Below are 16,585 nucleotides of genomic sequence, written 5' to 3' on the forward strand. Positions count from 1 at the left end.
TTTTCATTCAAGTTTATGTAAAAGATATATAAAAGGCGCAGATCATAAAATGAAACATTATAATTCCTATGTATATGTGAAGTGTTAATGTGAACATAAAATATTCATGAAGTGACTTTGTAACGCGAGTGTTATGGAATATGGATTGGACTCATTTTCTGAATTAGATCATTTACGAAAATATAGCACATTTTTCCCCATTTATCTTAAATAATGGAAGTTTCACACTTAAATGTAAAGCTCTCGACTCCATAGTTTTCAGAATTGTATATCCTACAACTGGAAATGAAAATGAGTATGTGTGGCTAGACACTGAAGTTGTCTTCCTTGATTTTTCATTTAATTACCTCCCTTTTGCGAGGGCAAAAGCGATATGTTGGGAATTTTTTCAAACCAAATGTTATAACTAGTTATTATAATTAACTCTGACAGAAAGAGATGAACATGTGTTTAGTTTAATCCGGACTATGTTCAAATCTTACGCACATGAATATGTTATATATCATAATGAATATATTTTAAAAAAATGTCTAAAGGTTTAAATGACACTGACTTGAACAAATTAGGAATTACGACAATGCCTCCCCAATAAGCAGGAAGCATATCTATAAAATTAATTCAATTTAAATGTAAGCAACATATTTTGCCTAATACAAATACTTAATATATGTGTATACAAATCTACAGTTTAACAACAACTGGAATCAGTTAGAAGCTAGTAAACAGTAAATCCACAAAACACACAACATCTTCGATTTCATTTCACCTCAACCTCCATCCCTCGTCCTCACAATGCTTCAACCCTCACCCTCCGTTCTCATTACACCTCAACCCTCACACTTAGTTCTTATTACACCTCAATCCTCACCCCTCTTTCCCATTACACCTCAATCCTCACCCCTCTTTCCCATAACACCTCAATCATCACCACTCTTTCCCATAACACCTCAATCCTCACCCCTCGTTCCCATTACACCTCAATCCCCACCTCTCGTTCCCATTTCACATCAATCCACACCCCTAGTTCCCATTACACTTAACTTTCAACCATCGTTGAAATGTAGCGCTAAATACGCGTGAAGTTACTATTTTGTACAAAAAATAATGCGCATCCCTTATGCTAGACGACTATTGTCATAATATTACAAAAATATAATTAAAACCTTTCTTCTATGTTGTAATTAATATGTGTTAGTGTGGAGTACATAGACGGTAGTATTGTATTACGTATTTCTACAGGTTATATTAGAAATATAAATAAAGAATATAAGCAGTATTACACGTAGTATACGAGGTCGGAATATTGTATCATTTAATTAATAAATATACGAGGTCGGAATATTATATTATTTAATTAATAATATATCATTATTGATATAATGACTGTCTAGAATTGACGATTTTAGTCTGTAAAAACAATATTACATTATTATGAAGGCTCTCGAGCAATAAAATAGTTCATATGATCTTTTTTTAAAAGTAAATATCAACCCTTTCCACCATGAAAATCTTAAATGAACTTGTCCGTCAGTCTAAACAAAAGCACTTTTTGGCAGGTGGTTGGGTGAGTGAGAGGATCAAACATTACTCACTGAAAAGGGATCAGTGCAAACCAGGATCAGGCAGCACGGATGTGCCAGCTGGCCATTGTCTGTACTATATACATAGGTAAACTGTGCAGCCGCCAGCAGGTTTGGGAAAAACAAACAAACAAGGACAGTCTTTGTCCGTATTGGTAAATATTAAATGGTAAATATTGGATGAGAGGTTACGTCACTTCCCGTGTAAATACAGTATGTCTTTTTTTTCTGTAATGGTATTTCAAAAGACTTAAGCGTTCTCAAAATTAAACATTTAGAATTATATTAGAAACTTTCTCTCTTGTTTCTGGAAGATACGTGTTTTTTCTTATATCTATCTTTTACAAGTATAACCTGAATAAAGCAGAAAACTGCGAAAACCTTTCCAACTTTGATTTTACAACATAAATTAGTTTACGTTACGCGAAAATTCTTGCAAAAAAAACACCAGCACATCAAATAAGAGATGCTTATATTATGGACACAGTTATCTCCCCGTCTGCTGAAAGTAATTAATTTTGTCGATTTTCATGAGTTAAAGGAAAGATATTTTAATTAGCGAGGGTACGCGACCTGTGTTCAGCAATTAATACTACACTGGGATTGCGTGTTCGCGGTTATTGCTTTATTAATAATTAAAGGCCTAATTCAAACATTGGGTCTTATATCGAACTGGCATGATTAGTAATCTGCACGATGATTACAGAGTCTTCCGAGTTGATCATCAATTGAATTCTCTATCCCAAACATGCAATCTGTGTACAATAATTATATTCGCTTGCCTAATACATCTGGTAAAATGCACGTATTGTTCAAAGACAGAGTCAGTTAAAGGTATATTATCTTTAATTTTTACCGTAAATTTTAATAAATTGAAACATTGAAAGCAACTGTCATGGCCGATTAAGTTCATGATAAGCCAGATACATGTATTAATTGCAGTAGGTAAACTTTGTGAAACGGACTTATCCAGCGTTGAATTTGGAATTGTGATTCTTAAAAACAACCCTATACAATGAACATTGCAATTGGTATAAACATATTTATTTAAACTCGAATGCGAAACAAGTTCTTGCAACTCATATTAATCACTTACGAGCCCGCTTCCTATAAATAAGTAACCAGTACTGGTGATATATGAGGAAACGTGATCGTGAACCGAGTAGGGCTCGAACCCATGATCTCTTGGTTAAGAGACAATCACATTGACCACTAGGTCACCGCTTCCATTTCAATTTACGTCTTGTTTGTTTGTTTGTTTCATTTTACGCCTTTTCCTTACAGTATTTCAGTCATATAGGCGGTCCCAGTTTCCTAGCCATCGTTCCTGGAGAGTAACACCAGTACTAGACTACCTTCCTCCGCGCTAAACTACCAAAGCATCTCCCGGGGATCGAACCCTAGGCAGAGAGGTAACTGGATTAGAAGTCATCCACTCTAACCCCTTGTTTAAGGCATATCTTGATAAATAACTGTTTTCTTGGCATATTTGGTTTAAGGCATATATCGTTCAAGCCATAACTGGTTTATTTCTAGAAATAATTTTGTATCTTATTATTTGAAACGCACCTGTTAAAGATATATCTATGTAAGACGCGCCTTGTTTTATTTACTTATTTCTTTCTTATTCATAGATCTGTCTTACGGACTTTAGCTTAATTTTGTGGTTTTGATTAAGATTTAGATCTCTGACTACAGGCGTTATGTTCGAAATGTTAACGGATTAAAGTCTATTTCCTCTAAAAGCAAAACCTAGGCAATTAATATATTATCATTAGTTAACACCAAACAATTTTTTATTATAAAAATTGTTTAGACCACGGATCTTGTTAATAATCATTATGTATATATATAAATGCTATCTTCACCGACAAGGACACAACTATCTCATTTCCTATTTATTCAAATAATTACATACATAAATCACCTCTCCCTGTGACAAGAAGAAAATAACATCTGAAATTCATAATATCCGTTCTAAAGTAATCTTAATTTAGCTAGAGCTGTTGATATAATCATTGAAAAGATAATTCATATTTTTGTCTTCATTATGAATGTAAATGTAAATGTATATATGAAAGCCAGGATTTGCAAATGGCGTAATTAAATTGCCAGGTAGAGAAAAAAAGGGGAATAACCGTTTAACCGGTAAAAACCGACTAATTTCGGATAGTATCGTTATAAACCCGGGAATCTCTCGGAAGCTTCCTAAATACGTATTTCTTATAAGCTGCTTTACATTGTGACATAATTTTATTTCATAGAGTAACAATATGGCGACTCGCTTACATATAATGTCAAGTTATCCTTAATTTAAACGGATTCAACAGGATATATACAATAATGCTCTTAATAATGTTCACATACCAAGAAATCGTGCTTGAGTAACATGAGTACATAATATCTTCCCGTGTAAATCAGCCGTAAATATCAAATGGTCTCATCTGTGATCAAAATCACGACCCTGATACATGTGTAACTAGAACTCGAGACTCCCAAAACTCACTATCCACAGAAGTTACGACACTGAGGACTCAAGCCCTTAAAACTGAAGATCGACACAACTTATGATCGAACAGACCGCATGACATACAGAGGCAAGGCCCACAGAGCACAAAGAGCCAACCCAACAAACTTCTAAACTTCTGTTTCTCGTCATTCAATGTATATAAATGCATAGTTTTGTAACAAAGCTATAAGAACAAAACTTGAAAATAGCGACGATTTTTAAAAATCTAGTAAAAACATACAGGAGAAAATACACGAATCTCCTATCTTAAAATTTCTTTATCAAAGTTTATTCGGTTAAGAAAAAAATCAGAAAGAATAAAAACCATTTGTGAAAGTAGCAACTTAACCTCATGCAGATGTTAATTTTGTAGTAATTCCCAATATTAAGTAGATATATATTTAGATAGGGAAAATTAAAACTTTCCGGGGTAATTTGGAAACCAATTACTTTATGTTTTTATTAGCAACATGTTCTTATTTCCCTCGCAACTCCCCGTTAATTACATTTTTATGTAGAGCGCACTAGGTAATTAGAAGTGAATATCAAATGTACACACAGTCTGTCATTGAGAGCTTCACTCTATAAATTGGACCACGCTAATTATGTTTGTATTAAATTATTATTTCCATTACACCTATAATAGTGTTTATATGAAAGAATCTGACTAACTGAAAGGAAAAGTAGCTCCAACGGTGTTTACCATTATATCGGCACTTAGTATAATTTAATCCACCATTCATTGTATTCGCTTAAAGCATTTGAAGATCTTCAGCTTTTAGTTTTGATTCTTTGGGTTTATTGAGGGTCATATAAGAATCAATATTCGTCTATTAGAAAACATTTTAAGGTTTAATTAGATTACTCTACACTCAGAGACCAGTATAATTCATCTACATCTGACTGATTCATTATTGGCACTGAGAAAAAACTAGCCAATAGCAAAGAACAATATGCTTTGTTGATTTTAAGCGCAAATTGTAAAGGCCGATCTGATTCGTTAATTCTAAGCGACAAAACTTTAGGACAATCTGATTGGTTAATTCTAAGCGACTAAACTTAAGGACAATCTGACTGGCTAATTTTAAGTAACAAAACTTAAAGACAATATGAATAGTTCATTCTAAATGCCAATCTTATTGATTAATTCTAAGCGCCAAAAGTTACGGACAATCTGATTGGTTCATTCTTAGCGTAAAAGTTAAGGACAACCTGATTGGTTACTTTTAAGCGCTAAAAGTTAAGGACACTCTGATTGGTTCATTCTAAGAGCTGACATCGAATGGCCAATTATGGCAAAAGTTGAAAACAATTTGCCACCGTCTCAGATATGTCTTCAGGCTGAGCTCGGGTGACAGTCAAACTAATTAATTCTATGTTTCCACAAATTAATTCAGTAGAACTCGACGTAATGTATATTTAACCGATGAATCGGATTGGGTTAAAAACTGAACACGACATACTTCTTTGTTTCAAAATAAAGGCACATATAAGCCTCAGAAGTGAATACAAATTTTCATCAATTGACAAACATGTGTTTTTATGATGTTGTAATTTAGGGCATATAAGATAGCTAATCACCTATAGGAAAAACAACTCTGAATGTATTTACAAGGAACTCCGGATGTAAGTAACAGATTTTGAATGTCCCGATAAGTTCGTTATAAGCAGGGCTTTCTGTGGTAGTTTGTAATAAGGTTGCACACAATGTTAACGAAATGGTACTTTGAATTTATACAAAATACTAAATCACTATATGTGTACTAATCACCAAATTTAAACAGCAAAAGCAGCAAAGGATGGCTCAGAAACGTGGTCAATACGTAACTATTTGGAAACTATGTTATGATACTAAAAGTTAAACAAGCTATTGAGAATAAAAAGAAAAGCATTTTAGCGCTAAATGGGCTCACCTGAGGTAATCATTCCTACACAGTATCATGCCTGCTTTTGTAAAACACGAATTGAAGTCTGCCAGTGGTGCTTGACAACAGGAGCATTTCAAACATCCGGTATGCCAGTACCTATCCACAGCGTGCAGTAGAAACCGGTCGTTGATCCGACCGCCACATCCGGCACATGACTTAACACTATGAGGTGCCATGTGACCGTTTTGATTGGCTGATTGACTCCCAGAATGCATGTTTCCACCTGTTGTATGATGAACTACTTCCCGAGATCCTGAAAAAAATTACAAATTTCTGTAAACAATTAATCTTCTAAAGAAATTGTCGTCTGCAATAAGAAAGTAACCGGTTTGAAACGATACTTTTCAAACAGTTTTAAATGATAAACTGAAGTTTAAATGGAAAAGATATGAAAGAAAACGGATATTAGATTCATCAATTTCAAACCGATTCTTTGATGTTACTATGAAATACAAAACAATTTATAATACTTTCCCGTGTAATTAAATCTCCATACTGTACTAATAACATATACATATCAAAGTTCCCTTTGACGAACTGTTAAATGATTTACAAAAGCGCATTTCAAGCATTTAAGAATCCAAATAATTTGTTTTAATACTTCCATTATTTGACTCAACTGAACATACTCAATTTAGACAACCTTTTTTTTCATATGTGTGCAACATTTTGCAGATTACCCACAACATGTTGTATTTACTTTAAACAAAAGCGAAAACGAAAGATAAACTATCAAGACAAGTTGTATATAAAAGTATTAAGTCGAAATATTAAGAAAGTAACATTTACGTTTAAATGACGAACTTTATTCCAATAATTCACTGACTGTCAAATTATCCATTGTTCGCCGGCTTTTTATAGAAAGATCTATTAGCACTATTAGCAAACCACGCACTCGTTGGTCAAACTTGAAAAACAATCTTTACTATATACTTCTGTCAAGTCGGAAATCAACTTCTTCCTATGACTATTTACATACTATCTACCATAAAGGTAACGTCTGCGGAGAGAACTGCTTTCTGAAAACATTAAGATCGCCGGTAATCCAGATTCACACTCGGCTTCCCCTTATGCTGTAATTATTCAATTACAACTTAAAAACGCGTACATGAATGACTTTTCTTTATTCCTATAATGTTAAGATATTTACACTGCGCTTAATTTACGCTTAGTGTCAACAGAGAGGGTTTTTAACAAGTCACTAATGTAAAGATTGTTGAAATCCGAATCCATTATCTTCCGTAAAGACTTCCGCCTGTCCTTTAATGCTTTTTTCGGATTAACTCAATCGGAACGCTTCGGTAAATTTGTCCGTAGACAATGTGACAAAGTTATCAATAGACAATGTATTATTTAACTTCCCGTGAAAATTGGTATGGCGTCTTAAGATCCGAATATGAATAAACAGTATATAACTAATATTTATAAAATTGTCAGTTATTTAAACTATTAAACACCACAATTTCACTATAACTTCCTCTCTGAAGAGCGAACTCCACTCGGAGGTGCGATAATTTACACTCAACAGCAGTGGATTTACGTTTATCTTCAGTCTCTTACGATAAATGCAAATGTTTCCATATCTAAACATACAGGCTTGATTACGTTTTAGAAATTGCAAGATGATATTGCGGATAATAGCGACAGTTTGTTCGGATATCAATATTGCTAAAATAATCGACAGAGAATTTTAGTCTTATTGTGAAAAATGTGTATTCCCTTGACAAAATTTCCAATCTTCTGTATGAAACAGATGGTGTTAATCGCTTACATCCATCTCAATTAAAGCGCTTATTCTGGCAATTAATGGAGAAGACAAACGAATTTCATTCACTGAGGACATTAATCATAGCGTATTGGGACACCATATTGTAGCTGCCAGTTTAACATAATTAAAACGTAAAACATAATTGAATATACATGGAGAATATATATTATGGCTACTCAACGCAAAAGACACACATTATAACAGATATCTTTACATCGGATGTGCTTAAAAATGTTAATACTTTTGTCACTTTGTTAATCCGTTGGTTTTATTTCAAAAAGGCGATCTTTACCCACCAGAAAATTCAGGTAGGCAATATTGCGATATTATATATTTTATAAGCACAAGCGGCCACTTAAAAGTGGAATCAACTACTCGCGTAAGATTTCTGCACACATAGTGGTTTAACGAGTCTAACGGGATTCGAATCTCGGTGGTGAAGTTAAACAGTAATAGCAAAGTCGTCGACCTGAGTTACTTATTATTTATTTATTAAACCTACTTAAAAAGTTACCGCAAAATTATTCTGTTCAAGCATATGTGGGAAACTAATAAGAAACAATGGTTTATGTTACAGTATGTTCTACATATGAGCCGTGTCACGACAAAACCAGCATAGTGCGTTTGCGACCAGCATGGATCCAGACCAGCCTGCGCATCCGCGCAGTCTGATCAGGATCCACGCTGTTCGCTCACCAATCCCATTACAAGTAGAGAAACTGATAGCGAACAGCATGGATCCTGATCAGACTGCGCGGATTCGCAGGCTGGTCTGGATCCATGCTGGTCGCAAACCCATTATGTTGGTTTTGTCATGACGCAGTTCATATTAAACACGTTGCGTATTTGTTTTTCTTTGTTTTAAATTATTTATTTAGTATGTAAACACAAGCTGATACTACTGTGCCGGATTGTACAGCCATATGGATACTGTTTCGCTCCATTGTTTAACCAATCCTTAAAACATATTGTGATATTTACTTCCGTCATTTTTCAGTCTTTAGATTATATGGATTCGAATCCCACTGGGATTATGCAATTAAAACACACAACTATTATCTTATAACGCAACTTAAAATGGAGCGCGGATGATTAAAAAAAGTCCATTTTGTTCAGAGATGTAAAAATAATCTCATTTCAATTCTAAAAACAATCAACTGTATACAATACGCTCGTATATTCACTATACAATATACTATATGAAGACATTATCTAAATTAAACAGCAAACAATGTTATTTCAAACATAAGTATTATGTATAGATCGTACCTCGTGACAGGTTATCCATTAAGACCTATACATTAGATAGTCTATCAGCCCCAATAACGATCTACCAGCAATCACATTTGCGCTCATTTTCCACAAAAACGTTTCAATATACGAAAAGCTTTGTTTCAAGCCTTGGTGGCACTTTGCGATAATTGCGTAAAAAGCATTTTCGCTTATAATACCTATAATGTATTTTCCCGGCTTTGTCACTTATATTACGATAACGCTTCGACTTTAATTCCATTATTTCAATTTGCGCTAATGCATGCATTTTAGTAAAGTCGATCAATTGTATGAATCATAATAGAGCATAATAGAACAATCACTCAACGAGAATAAAGTTTTCAGTCAATTAAAGGTCTATTTTCATCAGGGGATTTTAAACTCAGTAATGGACAACTCTGCGTTGGGGAGATTTTATTGACAGTAATGTCTAAAAACTTGCATCTCAGGGGCTGCATAATATTCATCAATTTGTTAATTAGTAAACGGTGACATCGGAAATCCTAGCGGCACTTAACTTGAGTTTCAATATTTTAATGGACGGCCTTGCAGCGTTCGTGTAAAACTATCAAGTAATTTCGATACAGAAGAAGTAAAAAATTCTTGTTTACGTCTAAACTGCATTATAATAAGAAAATAAAACATTTCTTTCTGTCTTTTTGAGAGGACATTTGAAACAGCATATATCCAAAAGGTCTATATGTGTATGACAATACATTATTAAAATATTTCAAATAATGAATGTTGATAACGAGAAGTGTCTTTTCTTACTAAAACTCATTATTTCACCCTATAGCATACTTAAATCACACCTTGTCGTTCAATATTGTTTTCACTCTCTCAAATATGCTACAAGAATTTGGTGATGGTGTTGGAAGCTTACAGGGAGCCTGGGTAAGTTGTTAAGCCGTTTACCAGTACAGTAATAGTTGCTTTTACTTTCGCAAGGAACTGATATCGTGTGTACATGCCAGAGCAGCAGAGGTTACATAGATTATTCCAAGAACGGGGAAAACGAAACGTCTATTATGTCTACTTTTGAAAATGTAGGATTAAAAATCATTTTTAATAATATTCTTTTGTACCGAATACTTTTTCTCACTAATAAAGCAAATTTTCATTCAATGACGCAATTGGTTAAACGTTACGTATTCAACAACTTAGCTTTTTAAAAGCTGTTAATCACTTAACATTTAATATTGCAATAACACGTCACGCATAACAAAATCGAACGTTATTGACGTCATAATGACGTCAGCGAAAATTGCTTATTTTCATGACAGATTACTTTTAACGATAATTTACACATATGAGATTGGACAGTTTGCGAAAGGAAGGTAATGTTTCTTCTTTTTATAAAGTTCAACATTGTGTGGAGAGCAAACTAAGCTTCAAGATATTTTTAATCGCGATATAACGATAGTATGTTGAAGCAAAATAGGCTAAATATTAGCTAAAATGCAAAATGTCACTCACGCAAAATTCATGCATTCTTTACAATCTTTCCGCATGCACTTTGGTAAAATTTTGGCATTTGAGGATGTTTAAAATAATCAAAATTTCATTGATCAATGAATAATATTAGAAAACATAATTTCCTGTGTTTATATAAAGATTTCTATCGGTTATTTATGCATTGAATTTCATATCCAACTTTGAATAAGAAAGTCAAACGAATGCAAAGAGTAAATAGGCTACGAATTTAAAGTATAAACTCTGATTGGGGGAGATCATATGAATAGAAAAAGTTTTTGAATATTGAATAAAACTAAAGGAAGAGGAGGAATTCATTGAGATAGCAGTGTCAGATATGTTACAATATGATTCCCATTCACCAGGGAGTAGCGATAACTTTTGGTTTCCAAACACCAAGGAAGGCCCCGCCCTTCGGGAACTGTGAAAAAATCAAAATCGCGCTAAAATTCTCTGCTCTGAGATTGGGATATACTAGTATCTCCTAGCAGTTTAACTTAACCAACGAATGGACCTGGTAGTGCAGGTACAGGCGAAAGGTGAGAACTCAGTTCTCCACCCCCCCCCCCCCGCCCCCTCTATACCCCGCCCTATCCAATGACTGCAATTCTATTAAAATATAGTGGATACTTTTCTAAACTTAGGTCATGGTAAAAATCACGGTATACCACTGATTATATACATTATCTTAATAACTTAGAATTTAAATGTATGTTAACATTACTTAAATATCTGAAGCTTGGTTCGAAATAACGAGATCGGTCAATATGAAAATTATACTCACTCCGTATTAACCAATCAAATGCTAGCGTATTAATATAAAAGGTATATACCTGATGTGACGAGGTTTTGTAATATGAAAACAATATCCCCGTATCGCCTGACGATATAAGAGACACCCTCATTATAAAGTTGTTAATCTATTGATGTATCTGTATTTCATATTGTATTCATACAAAGTAAAATATGTCTACATGATCACATGGTAAGATAAAATACAAGATGGCTGATTTATACACGACTGTATAGTAATGTTCAATTCGTGTTTTAGTAATATTATGATGATCGAGCATTCTCTTATAACTCTTGCACACCGATATCCTGTAAGAGGCAATAAATTTTGGTTGTTGAAGAGAGGTTGTTGCTTAAGACAGGTTGAAATCTTACTTGGTTAAGAAATGATATTGATGATGTAATAAGGCAGAGGGATTATTATACAGTGGGCCGCTGTGCAGAGGTTGGGCTGTATAATTCAAACACAGGAAGTAAAACTGTGTCTTAATGTATGATAGATCGCTATGTAAGTTAAAGACCCATCGCGATCGCTATATATTCTGGCATTACTTACGATAGGAATTTGGCATATTAGCCTTATCCTTTATGAAAAGGAAATCAAATGCAGTCATTATATAAATAAACAGACTTATTCGTGTAGAGTCAGGACCCCTTAAGTATACATGTATTAGTGAAGCCAACTGGTGTGCCAAAATGTAACATTGTATCCAATGTGTCACATAGATAAATATTCCAGCCCCATCTTAATTGACCAGAAAGTTACCAGCTAAGTACAGTAGTTTGTCTAGATCTTGTACCTAAGTAGGTCTTTAAACTAAAACGAACCCTGAAATATCTGATAACATAATTACAATGTTATGCTATGAAAAAAAAGCTGTAATTAGGCCATGATGGTTTTTTCAGGTACATTATATCGACATATTTTAATATCGTAATCTCCAAATAGCAATCAAACGGGTAGATAAAACACCGAAATACATTAACATTATGTAAGCACCACGGATAACGTGCAATATTTGTGCCTAAGCTGTTAAGAATCACACGTGCAGAATATGTGAACTTTATTTTATAACATGAAACGCTAGTATTATTCTAGATACAACTTATTCAAGAGAAGAGTTTCTGTTTGATAACTGTAGCTTCCAGAATTCCTACAGAATACATGTACATTCACTTAATACATATACATTTATTTAATACATGTACATTTATTTAATACATTACAGATAAAAAGATGTAAAAGATTGACACTAACCACTTGTCATAGCTTCGAGCCCCGCACGAGCCGGGTCCATGTGTTGTTGAAACACCCAACGATGATGAATATCCTGTCGTCTGCTTAACAATAAAATCCCTATCGTCTGCTACTGTATGGTTAAAACTCCTGTCGTCTGCCGCGGAATCAAAATATTTTCAATTTTTTTGTTACACTTCATATACAAAACAACTGGTATCCTGTGTATAGAGCAATTTTCATGCAATTTTCACTGTGTTTGTTTTGAATTAATAGCCAGTATTCGTCAATAAAGAACGCCGATCGTTTTAAGAATGATTAACTACTGACAATAAAGTACGATATACGATACTGTTAATACGTTTCACATTTTGTCATTTGATGCAATAAAACACGACGAAATAGAAGGCACTTAACGAAATGCACCTGAAATTGTATAAAACAAAAACACCGCGTAGCTTGTCACATAGGCGTCTGCTAACTAAATGCGAGAGCCTGCGAACATATTCCAATACATGAAACTTTTCAAAAACTCACCCAGTCTATAATTAGAATAGTCCATATCTGAACGGAACTCCCAATATTCATCCAATAGAAATCCACAACTTGGTCATTCCCCGACTATACCACTCTATTTCATGGATCTAATTACTTTTAACATATTTTAATTAAACTCACAGCTGGTTTAATCGAATTTCCTACTTTATCAGCGAGCAAAGCATTTATGAATTTGTGTATCAGTAAATTAACTTCTTCACAAAATGGAAAGTAATTTAATTATGTTTACAACGCGGTATGCAAATAAATCATAAATACGGTCGGACTGCGTTTAAGAAAACAAATACGGCGATATTTAATATTTTTTTCTTTAAAAAAAGGGCGGAATGGAGCCCACATATTTGGAAGGACACCTGGCGAGATGTATAAAACATGTTTAAATAGGGACTATCTTGTGTTAACATCGATATAATCGGGGAGACCTAATTTAACTAAACACTGAGAATTAACAGCTGGTTAAAGATCGACCTATGCGATAGCTAATGGACTCTATATATAATTTACAGTCCCGGGTTTATGTACACATCATGCTTGCTCATTCAAGTTAGAATGTGTGCTAATTATGATTAAACATGATAGCAAAGAAAACTAATAAAGACTTAATTAAATATCTATTGAATAAGCTAAAGCGATGTTAATAAGACGTAATTAAAACCCATATGGCGCCATGCAACCGCACCTAACGATGATCAAAAACGACATGATGCAGCGAGCTTTGATTCATATCTTTAATAACGATCTAAAATGATCAACGATAGCGCACAAACAATCTAATTTCTTACAGTACTTAATGTACAACCTTCAAAATTTTCAAGTTCATATGCACCACATTCGAGCGCCACTTGGATTTTGACGGCAGAACTCTCTCCGGGCCACACAGTGTCATAATATCTAAACATTCTCAACTTGTGCAATATTAGTTATAGAGAGATCAAATGCCGCGAACGGTGAATATAAGGTTGACCTGACATTTAAACTACCATTGTTGAAACAATCCTTAATGAAATTCAAAAGCGAGAGTAACTGATTCAGTTAATTTCTATGGGTTAAACTTTCATATGCATTGGTGAATAGAATATTTCATTAGCAGTAAATTACGGCTGTAAATTATTTATCAATTCCATTATAAAAATAGTTCTGGACTATTTATTCCAAATGACATTTCCGTCTTACATTTTAGCAATAATGTCGGGATAAATATTTATAAGAGTTAATTATCTACCCGACAAAATGATCATAGTTTATTTCACCGTTTCAATATAAGACCTCGTTCGCGATTTCAATTAAATGTAATAAATTGGTTTCAAGTCTTATTTAATCGAAAACACTGTCGAAAGAATGATTAATATATTAATGTGAAAGGGTGTTCGGGATATTATATGAAATTCAATATGAAATAAATTTACCATACAACTACAAATATTAGTTGTAATTTGGCATAAACATGTTATGGGAATTCAATATTTTATTCCAAATAGTTGCATAATTCGTCAACAATACAAAATTTCGTAACAATGGAACTGTTATTAAAATGTGATTTATTTATTTTAAATCATACACTTCAGACCGATTGCGCGATTTTGTTGAATTGAATTAATTTTTGGAGATTACCTTATTGTTAAAAGATATATTTCAACATTAGGCCGCTACAACTGCATTTTGTCTTCAACCTATTATGTGTTATTCCAGCCCGAAATTTAAGCACAAATTCTAGATACGCATCTTTTTTTGTCACAATTATATATTTTTTCAACGCAAATATTCCTTTAACCTTGACATGCCACCTCGTTGGTACTTATCTTGACATGCCCCTTCATGGGTAGTGCTGGAATCACTTTAATCCTGATCTGGTCCCTCGTTGGTAGTGATGGAATTACTATAATCCTGATCTGGTCCCTCGTTGGTAGTGATGGAATTCCTATAATCCTGATCTGGTCCCTCGTTGGTAGTGATGGAATTCCTATAATCCTGATCTGGTCCCTCGTTGGTAGTGATGAAATTCCTATAATCCTGATCTGGTCCCTCGTTGGTAGTGATGGAAATACTATAATCCTGATCTGGTCCCTCGTTGGTAGCGATGGAATTCCTATAATCCTGATCTGGTCCCTCGTTGGTAGTGATGGAATTCCTATAATCCTGATCTGGTCCCTCGTTGGTAGTGATGGAATTACTATAATCCTGATCTGGTCCCTCGTTGGTAGTGATGGAATTCCTATAATCCTGATCTGGTCCCTCGTTGGTAGTGATGGAATTCCTATAATCCTGATCTGGTCTCTCGTTGGTAGTGATGGAATTCCTATAATCCTGATCTGGTCCCTCGTTGGTAACGATGGAATTACTATAATCCTGATCTGGTCCCTCGTTGGTAGTGATGGAATTCCTATAATCCTGATCTGGTCCCTCGTTGGTAGTGATGGAATTCCTATAATCCTGATCTGGTCCCTCGTTGGTAATGATGGAATTACTATAATCCTGATCTGGTCCCTCGTTGGTAATGATGGAATTACTATAATCCTGATCTGGTCCCTCGTTGGTAGTGATGGAATTCCTATAATCCTGATCTGGTCCCTCGTTGGTAATGATGGAATTACTATAATCCTGATCTGGTCCCTCGTTGGTAATGATGGAATTACTATAATCCTGATCTGGTCCCTCGTTGGTAGTGATGGAATTCCTATAATCCTGATCTGGTCCCTCGTTGGTAGTGATGGAATTCCTATAATCCTGATCTGGTCCCTCGTTGGTAATGATGGAATTACTATAATCCTGATCTGGTCCCTCGTTGGTAGTGATGGAATTCCTATAATCCTGATCTGGTCCCTCGTTGGTAGTGATGGAATTACTATAATCCTGATCTGGTCCCTCGTTGGTAGTGATGGAATTACTATAATCCTGATCTGGTCCCTTGTTGGTAGTGATGGAATTCCTATAATCCTGATCTGGTCCCTCGTTGGTAGTGATGGAATTACTATAATTCTGATCTGGTCCCTCGTTGGTAGCGATGGAATTACTATAATCCTGATCTGGTCCCTTGTTGGTAGTGATGGAATTCCTATAATCCTGATCTGGTCCCTTGTTGGTAGTGATGGAATTCCTATAATCTTGACATGCCCCTTTCATAGAGAGTGTAGGAATTCCATTAATATTGATATGCCTCGTCGTAGGGAGTGTTGGAATTCCTTTAATCTTGACATGAAGTATTTGAATGCTTTTAACCTTGACATGCCTCGTCATGGATTGTGTTTGAAGTCATTGGCATGCCCGAACTCAGATAGTGTTAGAACACTCTTTTTCAACCTTGATGTGTCCATTCTAAGGCAGTGATGAAACTTTGACATATCCCTTTTTTGGAATTATTTCTTTTCACATTACACATCTTTCTTTTTGCATTTTTTGGTATCTGTACTGTGTCAAGGAAATAAGAAAAAAGTAACATGATAAATTAAAATTGTAACAATGTGACCATGT

At 34.4% G+C, this 16,585-nt stretch overlaps 2 protein-coding genes across 2 annotated transcripts in view; both read right to left on the minus strand.

The window, feature by feature from the left end:
- LOC132735854 (LIM domain transcription factor LMO4-like) overlaps positions 1-13,358 on the minus strand; it is a 37,751-nt gene extending 24,393 nt beyond the window's left edge. Inside the window, exons 1-2 of the mRNA XM_060722870.1 lie at positions 12,581-13,358; positions 6,003-6,270 (exon numbers count right to left, since the gene is read on the minus strand). Of these exons, the coding sequence (XP_060578853.1) occupies positions 6,003-6,270; positions 12,581-12,620 (308 nt within the window). The 5' untranslated portion in view covers positions 12,621-13,358. The remainder of the gene's footprint in view (positions 1-6,002; positions 6,271-12,580) is intronic.
- Positions 13,359-14,953: 1,595 nt separating this feature from the next.
- On the minus strand, positions 14,954-16,351 carry LOC132735861 (uncharacterized protein DDB_G0290685-like). Its single transcript, XM_060722876.1, has one exon. It carries the CDS (start codon positions 16,349-16,351, stop codon positions 14,954-14,956), a length of 1,398 nt encoding a protein of 465 aa, XP_060578859.1.
- Positions 16,352-16,585: the final 234 nt, after the last annotated feature.

This window comes from Ruditapes philippinarum, unplaced genomic scaffold (assembly GCF_026571515.1).
Source record: "Ruditapes philippinarum isolate M1 unplaced genomic scaffold, ASM2657151v2 ctg420_1_1_1_1, whole genome shotgun sequence".
In the NCBI taxonomy this organism is placed as follows: domain Eukaryota; kingdom Metazoa; phylum Mollusca; class Bivalvia; order Venerida; family Veneridae; genus Ruditapes; species Ruditapes philippinarum.